Source organism: Tachyglossus aculeatus, chromosome 21, assembly GCF_015852505.1.
Source record: "Tachyglossus aculeatus isolate mTacAcu1 chromosome 21, mTacAcu1.pri, whole genome shotgun sequence".
Taxonomy (NCBI): domain Eukaryota; kingdom Metazoa; phylum Chordata; class Mammalia; order Monotremata; family Tachyglossidae; genus Tachyglossus; species Tachyglossus aculeatus.
This window is the reverse complement of record NC_052086.1, coordinates 61287397-61304338: the sequence shown is the minus strand read 5'-3', so window position 1 is coordinate 61304338 and position 16942 is coordinate 61287397. Positions and strand designations below refer to the sequence as shown.

Below are 16942 nucleotides of genomic sequence, written 5' to 3'. Positions count from 1 at the left end.
CCATTAAGTTCATTCATTCATTCATTCAATCATATTTATTGAGTGCTTACTGTGTGCAGAGCACTGTACTAAGCGCTTGGGAAGTAGAAGTTAGCAACATATAGAGACGGACCCTACCCAACAACAGGCTCACAGTCTAGAAGGGGGAGACAGACAACTAAACAAAACATATTAACAAAATAAAATAAATAGAATAAATATGTACAAGTAAAATAAATAGAGTAATAAATACATACAAACATATATACATATATACAGGTGCTGTGGGGAGGGGAAGGAGGTAAGGCGGGGGGATGGGGAGGGGGAGGAGGGGGAGAGGAAGGAGGGGGCTCAGTCTGGGAAGGCCTTCTGGAGGAGGTGAGCTCTCAGTAGGGCTTTGAAGGGAAGAAGAGAGCTAGCTTCGCGGATGTGCGGAGGGAGGGCATTCCAGGCCAGGGGGATGATGTGGGCTGGGCGTCGACGGCGGGACAGGCGAGAATGAGGTACGGTGAGGAGATTAGCGGCAGGGGAGCGGAGGGTGCGGGCTGGGCTGCAGAAGGAGAGAAGGGAGGTGAGGTAGGAGGGGGCGAGGTGATGGACAGCCTTGAAGCCCAGGGTGAGGATTTTTTGCCTGATGCATAGGTTGACTGTTAGCCACTAGAGATTTTTGAGGGGAGTAACATGCCCAGAGTGCTTCTGCACAAAGATGATCCAGGCAGCAGCGTGAAGTATGGATTAAAGTGGGGAGAGACAGGAGGATGGGAGATCAGAGAGGAGGCTGATGCAGTAATCCAGTAGGGATAGGATGAGAGATTGGACCAGCAAGGTAGCGGTTTGGATGGACAGGAATGGGCGGATCTTGGCAATGTTGCGGAGGTGAGACCGGCAGGTTTTGGTGACGGCTTGGATGTGAGGGGTCAGTGAGAGAGCGGAGTCGAGGATGACACCAAGGTTGTGGGTTTGTGAGACGGGAAGGATGGAAGTGCCGTCAACAGTGATGGGAAAGTCAGGGAAAGGGCAGGGTTTGGGAGGGAAGATAAGGAGTTCAGTCTTGGACATGTTGAGTTTTAGATGGCGGGCAGACATCCAGATGGAGATGTCCTGAAGGCAGGAGGAGATGCGAGCCTGGAGGGAGGGAGGGAGAGCAGGGGCAGAGATGTAGATTTGGGTGTCATCAGCATAGAGATGATAGTTGAAGCCGTGGGAGCAAATGAGTTCACCAAAGGAGCGAGTGTAGATAGAGAACAGAAGGGGACCAAGAACTGTCCCTTGAGGAACCCCTACAGTAAGGGGATGGGAGGGGGAGGAGGAGCCCGCAAAAAAGACTGAGAATGAATGGCCGAAGAGATAAGAGGAGAACCAGGAGAGGACAGAGTCTGTGGCCCTCTATGAATTCATGAGCTTCTCTCCTGCCACCCCTTGTTCATCCTCAGGACAGGAAATAAGAAGAAATCACTTGGCATTTAGAACATGGTACACTGGCATTGTGAAGCCTCCTCCAGGAGGCCTTCCCAGACTGAGCCCCCTCCTTCCTCTCCCCTTCCTCCCCCTCCCCATCACCCCGCCTTTCCTCCTTCCCCTCCCCACAGCACCTGTATACATGTATATATGTTTGTACGTATTTGTTACTCTATTTATTTTACTTGTACATATTTATTCTATTTCTTTTATTTTGTTAATATGTTTTGTTTAGTTGTCTGTCTCCCCCTTCTAGACTGTGAGCCCGCTGTTGGGTAGGGACCATCTCTATATGTTGCCAACTTCTACTTCCCAAGCGCTTAGTACAGTGCTCTGCACACAGTAAGTGCTCAATAAATATGATTGAATGAATGAATGAAGCAGCATGGCTTAGTGGAAAGAGCACAGGCTTGGGAGTCAGAGGTCTTGGGTTCTAATCCCGCCTCCTCCACTTGCCTGCTGTGTTACCTTGGCAAGTCAGTTAACTTCTCTGTGCCTCAGTTACCTCATCTGTAAAATGGGGATTAAGACTGGGAGCCCTACATGGGAAAACCTGATCACCCTGTATATACCCCAGCGCTTAGAACAGTGCTTGGCATATAGGAAGTGCTTAACAAACACCATTATTATTATTATTATTATTATTAGAGTCTAACAATGCTCGCAAGAGCAAGTCTGATGCAGTCAGTCCCAGGGGAGGTCACGGGGTTGTCAAAGGACCTCTGTCACCCCTCTCTTTCCTTGCTGTTCCATTCCAGGGAGAACAATTTAAGCAATCCTTACAAATCTGTGATAAACAGAACAGTGTCGGGTATACTGACTTCTTAGTCCACTTCCTGCCTCTGGCCTGGAAAATCCTCGCTTTCCAGGTCTGTCAGACAATGACTCAAAGCCTTATTGAAGGCACATCTCCTCCAGGAGGAAAAGTACAATACAACAATGAACAGTCGCATTCCCAGCCCACAATGAGCTTACAGTCCAGAGGTGGGGGACAGACATCAATACAAATAAATAAGATTACAGGTACGTACATAAGTACTGTGGGATTGGAAGGGAGGAAGAGCAAAGGGAACAAGTCAAGGTGACACACAAGGGAGTGGGAGATGAGGAAAGGTGAAGCTTAGTCTGGGCAGGCCTCTTGGAGGTGACGTGCATTCAAAGATGTGCTCTGAAACTGGGGAGAGAAATTGTCTTTCGGATTTGAGGAGGGAGGGCGTTCCAGGCCAGAGGCAGGATGTGGGCGAGGGGTCGGCAGCAAGACAGGTGAGATGGAGGCACAGTGAGAAGGTTAACACTAGAGGAGCAAAGTGTGTGGGCTGGGTTGTAGAAAAAGAGAAATGAGGTGAGGTAAGAGCAGGCAAGGTGGTGGAGGGCTTTAAAGCCAATGGTGAAGAGTTTTTGTTTGATGCGGAAGTGGATAGGCAACCACTGGAATTATTTGAGCAGCAGGGAGACATTCATTCATTCAACCGTATTTATTGAGCGCTTACCGTGTGCAGAGCACTGTACTAAGCGCTTGGGAAGTACAAGTTGGCAACATATAGAGACGGTCCCTACCCAACAGTGGGCTCACAGTCTAGAAGGGGGAGACAGAAAACAAAACAAAACATATTAACAAAATAAAAAAAGTAGAATAAATATGTACAAGTAAAATAAATAAATGAATAGAGTAATAAATATGTACAAACATATATACAGGTGCTGTGGGGAAGGGAAAGAGGTAAGGCGGGGGGGGAGGGGGAGGAGGGGGAGATGAAGGAGGGGGCTCAGTCTGGGAAGGCCTCCTGGAGGAGGTGAGCTCTCAGTAGGGCCTTGAAGGGAGGAAGAGAGCTAGCTTGGCAGATGTGGGGAGGTAGGGCATTCCAGGCCAGGGGGATGACGTGGGCCGGGGGTCCTGAATATTTTTGTAGAAAAATGTTCCATGCAGCAGAGTGAAGTATTGACTAGAGTGTAGAAAGACAGGAGGCTGGAAGGTCAGCAAGGAGGCTGATGCAGTAATCCAGGCATGATAGGATGAGTGATTGTATCAACATGGTTGCAGTTTGGATGGAGAGGAAGGGGCAGATTTTAGTAATGTTATGAAGGTGGGACCAACAGAATTTAGTGATGGATTGAATATGTGGGTTGAATGAGAGAGAGGAGTCAAGGATAACGCCAAGACTAAGGGCTCGTGAGACAGGAAGGATGGTGGTGCCGTCTACAGTGATGAGAAAGTCACAGGGAGGACAAGGTTTTGGTGGGAAGATAAGGAGCTCCATTTTAGCATCTAATCAGCACTTTTGGTTCTAACAGCAGCCCCAGAAAATTTGAGCTGAAGGGAGTCCTGATAATCATGCACAGAGTCTCTGAAAACAGGGATCTAGCTGTAAATTACATTAGTGAATTGGCAGCAAACTCTGCCCAATAAACAGAAACACTGAGTAATGAGTCTTACACGAGGCTGAAACTTCTCCTAAATGGAGAGATTGTCACAGTTCCTATTAATCAGTATAGAGGGAATGCTGGGAATTACTGTTGAAACATTTTCAAAGCCCAGAAACACGCAACTAGGGTGCTGGTGCAAATGGTGGAGAAGCAGAATATTCATGAGGAAGGGGGCTGAGATAAGAGGTTGGGCTATTTTTTGGGTGGTGGTGGGGTTTTTTTTCATTTCCAAAGAGGTTTTGCACAACAAGCCAAAGGCTGATCATACAGGTCAGAGAAAGGGAAAAACCAAATTGAGGATCACATGCATTCTTCAAACCAGAGGTAGCCTGGACAGGGTAAACAAATGGTGACATCTATTTATTCATTCATTCAATCGTATTTATTGAGCGCTTCCTGTGTGCAGAGCACTGTACTAAGCGCTCGGCAACATATAGAGACGGACCCTACCCAACAACAGGCTCACAGTCTAGAAGGGGGAGACACACAACAAAACAAAACATGTAGACGGGTGTCAAAACCGTAAGAAGAAATAGAAGTATAGCTATATGCACATCATTAATAAAATAAATACAGTAGTAAATATGTACAAGTAAAATAAATATATACAAGATGGACAAGCCAGGTGCTTGCAAACCATCACTGTAATTATTTCCCAACCCAGTGGCTTAGTGGATAGAGCATGGGCCCGAGAGTCAGAAGATCACGGGTTCTAATCACAGCTCTGCCACTTCTCTGCTGTATGACTTTTGGCCAAGTCACTTGGCCAAGCCAGAATCCTGCCCTGGCTCCAACACTGAATAACTGCGACACCTTATCTCTTAATATCTCTGGGCCTAAGTTTCTTTGTCTATTAATCAAGAAATCAATGGTATTTCCTGACCACAAAACACTGAATTAAGGGTTTAGGAGACTAAGCAAGTAAGCAAGACTTCTTCTCTGATCTCAAGGGGCTACCGTCTAATAGAGGGATATAGCTCAAAATTACTAGCAGTTAGGAGAAATAAAGAAAAGATTATATTTGTTAAGCACTTAGTATGTGCCTAGAACTGAGTTAAACTCTGGGGTAGATACAATACAGTCAGATCAGTAATGGTCCCTGTCCCACATGAGGCTCATAATCTAGAACGGGGGAAAAAGAAGTAGTCAGTGCCCAATTCTGGAGTTTCAAAACCCGCCCCTTCCTCTCTGTCCAAACTACCACATTAATGCAAGCACTTATCCTATCCCGCCTTGACTACTGTTCCAGCCTCCTTGCTGACCTCCCTGCCTCCTGTCTCTCTCCACTCCAATCCATACTCCACTCTGCTGCCCAGGTCATTTTCCTTCAAAAATGTTCAGACCATGTTTCCCGCTCCTCAAGAAACTCAGGTGGTTGCTCATCCACCTCGGAATCAAACAAAAGCTCCTCACCATTGGCTTTAAAGCACTTAATCGCCTTGCCCCCTCCTACCTCAACTTGCTACTGTCCTTCTTCAACCCAGCCTGCACACTTCGCTTCTCTAATACTAACCTTCTCGCTGTACCTCGATCTCATCCATCTCGCCACCGACCTCTCGTCCACATCCTGCCTCTAACCTGGAATGCCCTTCCTCCTCATATCAGACAGATAATTGCTCTCCCCCACTTCAAAGCCTTATTGAAGGCACATCTCCTCCAAGATGCCTTTCCTGAGTAAGCCCTCCTCTCCTCTTCTCCCACTCCCTTCTGTGTCGCTCTGACTTGCTCCCTTCATTCATCCTCCCTCCCGTCCCCACAGCACATAATGTATATATCTAGATATATATCTGTTATTTATATTAATGTCTGCCTCCCCCTCTAGATTGTGAGCTCACTGTGGGCAGGGAATATGTCTGTTTGTTGTTATACTGTACTCTCCCAAGCGTTAATACAGTGCTTCGCACACAGTAAACGCTCAATAAATATGACTGATTGAATGAATGAATGAATAAAGATACCAAAGCACAGTGAAGGAACTTGCCCGCAGCCACAGAGCAGGCAAATAGCGGAGCTGGGATTAGAACTCAAGTCTCCAGACTCCCAACCCTGAGCTCTTTCCACTAGGTCAAGCTGCTTGAAGTGTCCTGTCAAATAAGTTCATCCCTTCAAGTAAGGGGGATATAAAGATTAGTACAACTTCATCAGAATTAAATAGTTGAATAAACGATTGACTATGCAAATAAAATATGGATATGTACAGTAGTGCTGAAGCTAGGAATAAAATACATAAGTGCTCAGAGTGACTAGGGGGTTGTCAGTTAACTATGAAAGGCTTTTTCAAGGAGGTGACTGGTGGATTGGAAAGAGAGGGAAGTTCCAGGCCAAGGAGACCACTTGAGAGCCAGGAGAGAGGTATAGTTAGAAGGTGAGCAGAGTATAAGCTAGGAAGTTTACATTGTATTATAAATGTCATAGTATACATATTATAAAACATTTCATGTACTATTAATTTACTTTATTAATGTCTGCCTACAATTAATACATTAATGCCTCCCCCTCTAGACTGTATGCTTGTTGTGGACAGGGAACACGTCTACCAACTCTATCATACTGTATTCTTCCAAGAGTTTAGTACAGTGTTCTGCATACAGTAAGCTCTCAATAAACAGAATTTATAAATGCAATTGATAGGGAGCAACAGATAACGAAGGGTGATAAGTAACACACCAACTATGAGTAATTTGTGCTTGACGTGGAAATAAATGGACAATTTTAAAAGGTTTTTGAAGAGTAGAGAGACACGTATTGAGCGGCACTTCAAGATAATGACTGATGAAGTTACATGGAGCGAAGAGGAGGGGGTTGGAGGCAGGGAGAACAGTGGGGAGGCTGATACAACAGTCTTCCTGTGGAATGATTGGTGACTGAACTAGAGTGGTGGTTGTTTGAATGGAGAGAAAGGGAAGAACGATGAGTGAAGTAAGAATGAGCAGGATTTAACAGTGGACTGAATCTGAGATTGAAAGACAGTGAAAATTAGTGATACTAAGATCAGGGTCAGGGTGGAGGGTGGTGTTATCTACTGAGATGAGACATGGGGAGACTAATCCCTGCCCATCCCTCTCTCACAGGATTACTATAACACATAATAATGGTAACACAACAACAACAACGAGAATAATAATAATAATAATAATAATAATGGTATTTTTTAAGCGCTTACAATATGCCAGGCACTGTTGTAAGCTCCGGGGTAGATACAAGATAATCACGTTGGACACAGTGCTGTTCCACATGGGGCTCACAGTCTTAATCCCCATTTTACAGATGAGGTAACTGAGGTCCACAAAAGTTAAGTGACTTGCCCAAGGTCACACAGCAGAAAAGTGGCAGAGCAGGATTAGAACCCAGGACCTTCTGACTCCCACGCCCAGGCTCTATCCACTATGCCACGCTGCTTCTCTGTTCAACACTTACTATGTGTCAAGTCCTGTACTATGCGCTGGGGTAGATACAAGATGATCAGGTTCCACAAGGCGCTCGCGTTCTAAGTAGGAGGGAGATGAGGTATTGAATCCCTATTTTGCAGATGAGGGAACTGGGGCACAGAAAAGTGAAGTGATTTGCCCGAGATCACAGGGAAAGTTAATGGCAGAGCCAAAATTAGAACTCGGGTCCTCTGATTCCCCGGCCTGTGCTCTTTCCATTAGGCCATGCTGTTGTGAAGATAAAAGGAGCTATTATTAGTAAAGGTGTTTGAATCCTTAAAAATCCAAGGCATCACCAACCCCTTGTAAGCCAACACAAAGCCATCAAATCTCAAAAATGCATTTCAAACCTTTAGGAGAAAATCCAAGACAAAAATGTTTACACTTCTCGTAAGGGTTTCAACTCCACTACAAGGGACCGGGAAACTTTTCCAAAAGTAACCACAAGAACAGCAGCACCTCATGCGCTGAAGAAGATGGTGGGGGAAGGAATAAGAAAAGGCTTGGAATAAACTTCCTTGTCTGATACCCTTTAACCTACATCAAAAGGGAAACTGTAAGTCCCCAGTACACAGATGAGGAGGTCATCTGATTTTGCTGGAGTCTTTGTAAGTACTTTGCTATCAGCTGCTCAAATGGTATTTTGCAACTTCTTTCAACAAATCTCTCACTGATTCACAAAGATCCCTCAATTGCCTAGTGAAACAGTACACCAGTCTGGGGGATGAAGGGAGCCGGGGGAGGAGAAGAGTTATTTTTCTTGTTTCTCTTTTGCTGGTAGCATCTTGGAGTCCCAGTGGAAGGCTCTACAAAATAAGTATTCCAGCTTGCTCTTTTCTGCACGGTTTTGCAGGGAATCCAAAGTGAAGGCCTAAGAAATGACCCAGTGAAAATCACACACCATCCCAACAAAGCTATCCTGCAGGGCTGCTGTTAAATGAATGGAATGCATGATTAAAAAGGCAGCAGAGGAGAAAATATCTGAACAGCTTCCAGACACTAATGGTGAAGTGAATTAGTGGGCAAACCAGAAAATAAAGGTCAGGAAAGTCACTATTCCCCAAAAGAACTAGAGGTTATTTCCTCACTGTTGTAGGAAAAGCTCTGTGGGAAATGGATCAAAAATAAGAAACGGGGTTGTATTTGACAAGATTCAAGGATTCCTACTCCGCCCTTCCTTTCTGTACAACTTAGTCAAATAACCACAGCGATGGAACTTCTGATCATCTTCCTTACCTGAGACCATTCACCTCTTCGCTGGAAACGAAGACACTCTGGCTGGTGGTGTTCATCTGAGACTTTAGGATCTTCAATTCCACCTCCAGCTGTGCAAAAAAGATAAAGGAGGACAGATTAGTAGAGGTGATAGAATAATAATGATGGTATTTCAATCAATCGATCAATCGTATGTATTGAGAATTTACCGTAGGCAGACAACTGAACTAAGGGCTTGGGAGGTACAATATGAGTTGGTAGACATATTCCCTACCCTCAGGGAGCTTACAGTCTACAGGGGAAGCTGAACATTAAAATGAATTACAGATATGTACCTAACTGCTATGCAGCTGAAGGCAGGGTGAATATCAACTGCCTAAAGGGTAAGGATCCAAATGCATAGGCGACACAGAAGGGAGAAGTGGAAATGAGGGCTTAGTCAGGAAAGGCCTCTTGGAGGAGATGTGATTTTAATAAGGCTTTGAAGGTGGGGTGAGCGGTGGTCCAGCATACATAAAGGGGGAGTTTTGTTGCTAAAGTGAAGAAACAACCGTTTCAAAAGCTATTCAGGGCCAAAACATCCAAGTTCATCTGCCAGTTCTGATGATAAGGAATTACCCTCAATATCCACAAATAAAGAACCAAGATAACCACTAGCTGTGAACAGAAAATGAAAAGACAAATCCCTTAGTATCAAATATACTGAAAATCCCTGAACCTTAAAGCTAACTTTGCTGGTTAAAAGATTTTCATTTCTACTTGGCTCAAGCTCTTTCTCAACTCTCCAAATCACAATAACTACAACAACAATGATGACAGTGGCACTGGTAAAATGCTTAACCCTGTGGCAAGCAGTGCCTAAAATCACACAGCAGGCACATGGAGAATACAGAGAAGCAGTGTGGCTCAGTGGAAAGAGCACGGGCTTGGGAGTCAGAGGTTGTGGGTTCCAATCCCAGCTCCGCCGCTTGTCAGCTGTGTGACTTTGGGCAAGTCACTTAACTTCTCTGTGCCTCAGTTACCTCATCTGTAAAATGGGGATTAAAACTGTGAGCCCCACGTGGGACAACCTGACTACCTTGTATCTACCCCAGTGCTTAGAACAGTGTGTGGCACATAGTAAGCGCTTAACAGATACCATCATTATTATTATACGGTAGATCTGAGATTAGAACGCAGGTCCTCTGACTCCCCAGACCATACTCTTTTCACTAGGCTAACCTTCTTTTCCAAACTCATCCTCTAATTTTGGAGGGGCAACTGATGCAAGGGAAAGCTTCAATTTCATCTTCAAGTGATTCTTTGAAGGTAAGAGGTTCTCATTTCATTAATCCTAGTGGAATGAATGATGTCAGCTGAACATCAAACTGTTTGATCTCATCAGCTTTTTGGTTGTTTTTCTGTTACTGTTATCAGTGTTCACTATATGATGCTGCATAGCTCTTCTTTACTTAACTTGGCTATAACAGAATGGAAGAATTAGAAAACATGTTCTTCCCCACAGAGAGGCCTATTCTGATATAACACAACCCACAGAATGGTGGCAAGTAGATTCACTGTATAAAGAAATGGTTGTGTAAACATGCTTTCCAGCCCCTGCCTCACTATACTCTACTAGAGTGAAATAATAATAATAATGATGGCATTTTTTAAGTCCTTACTATGTGCAAAGCACTGTTCTAAGTGCTGGGGAGGTTACAAGGTGATCAGGTTGTACCATGGGGGCTCACAGTCTTAATCCTCATTTTACAGATGAGGTAACTGAGGCACAGAAGTTAATTGACTTGCCCAAGGTCACACAGCTGATAACTGGCAGAGCCACGATTTGAACCCATGACCTCTGACTCCAAAGCCTGTGCTCCTTTGGGCAGGCAACTAGTCTTGTACTTCCCAAGCTCTCAATACCATGCCCTGCATTACATTAAGTAGCCTCTTAATACCATTACTGAGATTACAACTATTACAGTACTATGTATTAAAAACTCTAAAGTTGCCATAGCACACAATCAAGGTGCAATGTGTGACATGGGTGTGAAGGATTCTACTACTGGACATAATAATGAAGGAATCTGTCTCAAAAAAAGTCAGTCATGGAAGGATATTCAAACCACTCACCCCCAGCCCAATAATTCCCATTGAATCAACAATAACTATAACATAAAGTTCTTCAATAATCACTCCATAGAGGAGAACGCCCCAGACTGTTTTGGGAAGGCAAGATGGCAGTGGCAGTGGTGATTTCTATTATTCATTTCAGCTGCTTCTGGTCGGACTTCCCAATGGTCTTGCCCCATTCATTCATTCAGTCATTCAATTGTATTTATTGAGTGCTTACTGTGTGCAGAGCACTGTACTAAGCGCTTGGGAAGTACAAGTCGGCAACATATAGGGACGGTCCTTACCCAACAATGGGATCACAGTCTAGAAGGGGGAGACAGACAACAAAATAAAACAAGTAGACAGGTGTCAAAACCATCAGAATAAACAGAATTATAGTTATATGCACATCATTAATAAAATAGAGTAGTATATATGTACAAGTAAAATAAATAGAGTAATAAATATGTGCAAATATATACAAATGCTGTGGGGAGGGGAAGGAGGTAGGGCAGATGGAGGGAGGGGGGCGATGGGGAGGGGAGGAGGAGAGGAAAAAGGGGCCTCAGTCTGGAAAGGCTTCCTGGAGGAGGTGAGCTCTCAGTAAGGCTTTGAAGGGAGGAAGAGAACTAGCTTGGCGGATGTGTGGAGGGAGGGCACTCCAGGCAAGGGGAAGGACGTCCAGGGGTCAATGGCGGGACAGGTGAGAATGAGGCACAGTGAGGAGGTTAGCGGCAGAGGAGCGAAGGGTGCGGGCTGGGCTGGAGAAGGAGAAAAGGGAGGTGATGTAGGAGGGGGTGAGGTGATGGACAGCCTTGAAGCCGAGAGTGAGGAGTTTTTGTTTGATTCATAGGTTGACAGGCAACTATTGGAGATTATTGAGGAGGGGAGTGACATGCCCGGGGCATTTCGGTACAAAGATAATCCGGGCAGCTGCGTGAAGTATAGACTGAAGCTGGGAGAGACAGGAGGATGGGAGATCAGAAAGGAGGCCCATAGGAAACCCAGAAAGAAACAGGCTCTGCAACTATGACAGGATGCTGAGTGTTTGCAAGGGTGTGGCTGAAGATGGTGGCTGAGGGAGAAGAGAGTTTGCAGGGGAGCTGCCTTTCTCCCCCAGCCCCCAGGACATAAAAGTATTTGTGAAATCCTTTAAGACATAACCGCACGTAGGGCTTGAATAACAAAAACGCAAAAGAGATGACTTCCATTTATCTTTGAGAAGAATGAGCTGGGGGTCCCAGAGATTCTGGGTGAAAAAAAAAATCAGGGCTGCCACCTCATGCCTCCACGTGTTTGTTACCTGCAAAAATCTGCCCTGATTCTGTTAAGCCAAAGGAAAACAAATCAATGCTCACCTTGTGCCATCCTGCTGGAAAAACGTTAATGTATATTAGCAGGCCAAGCAGGATTATCACAAATGAGAAATGCTTCCTTCAGTTTTCAGATTACTGAGTTTATCTTTGTCCCTTGCTTGGCCCAGTGTAGATGGCCGGGATAAAGCTGGAAAACAGCCTCTCTAGATAAGTCCGTGGGATGTGAGTCGAGGAACCAGAGACTGGCAGTTTACCTCAATTTCAACTTGCTCGTATCAGTGAAACATTCATTACACACCCCGTTTTCAATCTCCACTGAAGGTTGGGTTGATGTTAGTTATTAGATTCTGGGCAGCTTTTTGGGGGGTTGTGCAGGGATGGCATTTAGAGATGGAGGGCTGGTAAACACATAATCCATCACCCATTCAGCACGCTCGGCCTTGAGTCCCACTGCCACCTGCTCACTGACATGCCCAGATAAATCACCATCTTCCTTGGTGGGGGGACAAGCAGGGATTTTTGAACAGGGGACTGTTTATTAGGGAGAGGAGATTTCAGGAGGAAGCTTCGAAAAGATAATCACTGTGGAAGCCCTTATTTTCCTATTCCACTTAGGACAGACAAGTTAATCACAGGGGTACTGTTGATAGTCTTAATAGCAGGTTGATGTCTATCTTGATATGCTTAAGAGCACATTCCCGTTACATCCCCCTCTGCAACTCAGTTGACTCCATCAGAAATGGAAATTAGGATCATGATAATTTGTGCTGATAAACTCAATTTAGACAAGTATACTCTGAAAGTAGAGGTGATAAACTCCTACTCTGTGCTGTAAAATCTCTGAACTGACAGACACTTCATCTCGCTCACTGTTATCACCATCATCATCCATGGTATTTATTGAACATCTACTGAGAGCAACCCGCTTATGATTGGGACGGTATAACTGGAGCAAACCTCACATTGACTAGCCTCCAGGAGCTTACAGTCTACTGGAGCAGGCAGAAAGATGATCAATCAATCAATCCACCAATCACTGGTATTCAGTGATTAGAAATCAAAGAGCACTTAGGAATGGGTACCCACGATCCCTGCCCGCAAGGGGCTTACAGTCTCTAGGCAGAGAGACATTAAAATAAAGAACAGATAGGGGAAATAATAGAGTACAGGGATACGTACATAAGTATTGCAGGGCTGGGATATCACAATACTTAAGAAGTACACAGCCAAGTATCGGGGAGGGGAGACAAGGGTGGATTGGGAAACCAGGGCTTAGCCAGGGAAGGCCTCTTGGAGGAGATGTAATTTTAGGAGGATTTTGAAGGTGGGGACTGTGATGGACTGTCAGATATGAAAAGGGAGGGAGTTCCAGACCTGAGGGAGGACTTAGGCAAAGGTTCGGTGGCAAGACAGATGAGATCGAGGAATGGAGAATAGGTTGGTGGTAGAGGAGTGAAATAAATGGGTTGGGTTGTAGTAGGAGACCAGTGAGATAAATAGGAGGGGGAGAACTAATTGAGTGCCTTAAAGTTGAAGGTAAGGAGGTGGATGGGCAACTATTGGAGCTTTTGGAAGAGTGGGATGACATGGACTGAACATGTTTTTAGAATAATAATCTGAGCAGTTGAGTGACAGAGGGACTGGAGAGAGAGATAGGAGGCAGGGAGATTTGCAAACAGTGAGAGCATTAGGAAGAGCAAGGATATGGCAGGAAGGGGGACTTCCAGAAAAGTTTACTGCTCACATTTTGCTGAGAATTAACTCTTTCAGGCCCAAGGCAGGTAGCTGAAAAATTGGCTCTTTTAGGGAGCTCTGTGGATCCTTGAGATCTGAGAGAGTGAAATTGCCACCACAAAACCACAGAATAATACTACCAGGGTGTACTCTCTACTAGCCCACTGGAAGGGTCAGAATTACCAACATCAGAATGCTATAACCACAGGATGATGGACGATGGAGAGCTCAGCCTAGGTCTCAGCGCCGGGCTCTGTCTACTAGACTAGTTATCACTTTGACTGGGCAATTTGCAATGTTACCTTGGTTTTCCCACCCTACAGTTCCCACAGTTAAAGTATTTTTCTTGTCTGTGCCTAACTTGAGACAGACTTCTGCTGCCTGATTGTACCTCAATTTGGCTCTGGTCCCACACCACCCAGGTGGAAAAAACTCCAGAATACCCGAGTCCAAACCCAGTCCAGTTGTAGTTCAGGGGCCTGCTGACACAAATATATGAGCACTTTGCATATTTGCAGCCTCATCAGATACGCATGAGTGTAGTCCCACTGCCATGTAATGGATATTCTCTCCCCCTGCCCCACCCCATTCCCCTAACAATGGAGAAAGACGGATATAATGGCAGTGTAGAACATCCAAGCCAGATTTTCAGGGACGTCCGGCCCAACTCCTTCTGCAGGAAAATGGGCCCAGAGCATAGCCCCATCAGTGCAGGGCTCTACACGCTGTTTCTTTCTGTTTTCACTTCAGGGTATTCCCAGTGGTTTATGTCTAAGTTTGCAAAGACCTTTTTCCTTTAGCCCATTTGCAGTAACTAGGAACAGTTATCTATTAAGTACCAACTGTGAGAAAAGCACTGTATTAAGCATCGGGAAAAAAGTACACAGATGACAATAAGACATGGTCCCTGGTCCTCAAGATGCTCACGATCTAGGAATTAGGTAGCCAGGTGTTGGTCACAGACAGAAAGAAAAGGTGAAATGATATTAACAGAACAACAATGCAAAAAGACAAGGGCAAGAATAAATGGAAGCTTTGGAAGATTGTGGATCAGGCAGGGTTATTCAAAATTCAGTAGCACTTTTGCCACTTTCTAACTCTGATACTTCATAACTCTCCTAAATTCTCTAGACGATGGAATGGAAGAATGGAACCATGAAGGAACCAGAGAAAAGAAGGAAGATGAAGAAACATAAAAGACAAGACAAAAAGTCTGCTGCTTGCTCCAAGCCACCCTCATCTCTGGCCTACTTATTCTACCCTCACACCCTACTGCCTCTTTCAGAGCCCTTTATCCTCCTTCCACCACTGTAAGAGCTATGAGACCTACCAAATAACTGATTCCTATAGGATCATGGGCAAGCACTTTCCTATACTCTTCACCTCTGCATATTTTTGCTTTTTCCTTGATTCCCCTCTTTCTCGTATCTCGTCTCCCTCCCCACTTTACTGTTTCTCTTTCTAATTTGTCTTTCCCCTCCCCGCCATCTCCAATTCTGGGTTCATCCCTCCTTTTCTCTCCCCTTCCCTCCCGCCCCCTTATGCCCTTGGCTTTTCTCAAATAATTGATCTAGGTTCCAGTCTCTGAGCACCGATCCAGGCTTGGACCTCCTACTGCACTATCAGGGAGATGAAAGGGAGCCCTGGTCGGTTGGACCTCACTCTCCAGGATCCCCTCCCCTTCTACAACCTCATTCTGAGCACATGCTGGATGATGACCTCAGCCGAAGGGGCCAGCACAGACCTTGCTGGATCCCATTTCAGCAAGGTCTGTGCTGATGCAAGTTCTCTACTCTAGCTTGAGGACTAACGCTCAAACTACGTGAGTCAAGGAGATCTGCTGATTAAACAGCCAAACCATCCCACACTCATGGAGAAAGCATAAATAACCAACTTGTATGTTGTCTAGGCTGTGAGGGTGGAGAAAGGTAGCAAGAAGCTTTAAAATTCAATTTACCCAGCTGCACTGTTAACTCTGATTAAATGCAGAGCCATTAAAAGAGCCAGGTACAGATAAGAGGTTGCATATGCCCTGTTTACAATAAATGCTAATTTGGCCCCCCAAAATAGCCAGCCAGAGTTATTGTCCCATTTGTATTCAAAAGATATGAAAATGCTTTCGGGAGCTTCCCGCTGGGAATGGAAGCATTCTGGCCCCAATTTCATGTTCCTCTGTAGCCTTATAGTAAAGCTAACAACCTGGACTACATGGTTATGGGCAGGTGAGAGTGCACTGGAGCTGTAAAGAAGGAAAGAGTGAAACCATTAAAAAAAATCTGTTTACTCAACAATGGGCTAACGTGGGTGAAAATTCACCCAGGCTAAATAAGAAGAGAGTTGTATGGGGCTGGCATGAAAAGGTGGATCCAGGGGTTGTGTTTACTCCCGAGTCTCAATACAATTCAAGGAGGTATTTGAATACATAAATATTTAAATAGACAAGAAAAAAAAAAGTTAGGCTTGGAAAGGCGCAGGCTGCTAGATGGCTGGATGGAAAAGAGAGGCCATTGCATGACTTGTGTGATCATCTTTACACGAAATACCCAGCTTGCCACCAAAATACCCTAGACATCAATTATTCCAGTCACACTGCCTGCAGGCCTTCCTGATGGAAACAACTCAGAATGGTTCTCATTTGCTTTCCAGCTCGCCCCCTGCTTTGCCTGTAATCCAAGATTCAAGGAGCCCAGGTTTCTTTCCCCTCCCCACACTTATTAAGTAACCAAGGAATGACACCTGTTCACCCTTTCAATCTCAAGGTGCAGGAGAGAGAACATGTTGTTCTCTCAACATGGAGTGGACATCCACTCCACCCATCTCCTTCACTTCTTCTGAAAGCAGGCTCTGCTTGCTTGCTGTAACAAAAGGCCAGACACCTCTCAAAGATGTTTCTTTGACCTAAATGCTGAGTGCCCTCAAGGGACCGCAGAGCTGACCCCTGCACTCTGGGCAGAAGTGCTGGGAAACTTGATTGCTGGACAGTTCCTTGGCCCAACCTGAATTGTGCCTCTGGCCTGCAGACTCTTTCATTCATTCATTCATTCATTCATTCATTCATTCATTCATTCATTCATTCATTCTTTCAATCACATTTATTGAGCGCTTGCTGTGTGTAGAGCACTGTACTAAGCACTTGGAAGAGTACAATATAACAGTAAGCACATTCCCTGCCCACATCTAGCTTAGAGTCTACTCCTGAGAGCGGAAGCACTCCTTCAGCCTGTGGAGGGCCACTTCTAGGGGCTCATTTCAGCCCACTCATCCTTTTCACGGGCTGAAAGTCTGAGAAAG

The 16942-nt window shown here is 45.1% G+C and overlaps 1 protein-coding gene across 1 annotated transcript in view; it reads right to left on the bottom strand.

Annotated features, from left to right (window-relative positions):
- MAD1L1 (mitotic arrest deficient 1 like 1) overlaps nt 1-16942 on the bottom strand; it is a 588396-nt gene that overhangs the window by 254214 nt on the left and 317240 nt on the right. The window contains exon 13 of the mRNA XM_038763361.1: nt 8526-8614. Within this exon, the coding sequence (XP_038619289.1) occupies nt 8526-8614 (89 nt within the window). The remainder of the gene's footprint in view (nt 1-8525; nt 8615-16942) is intronic.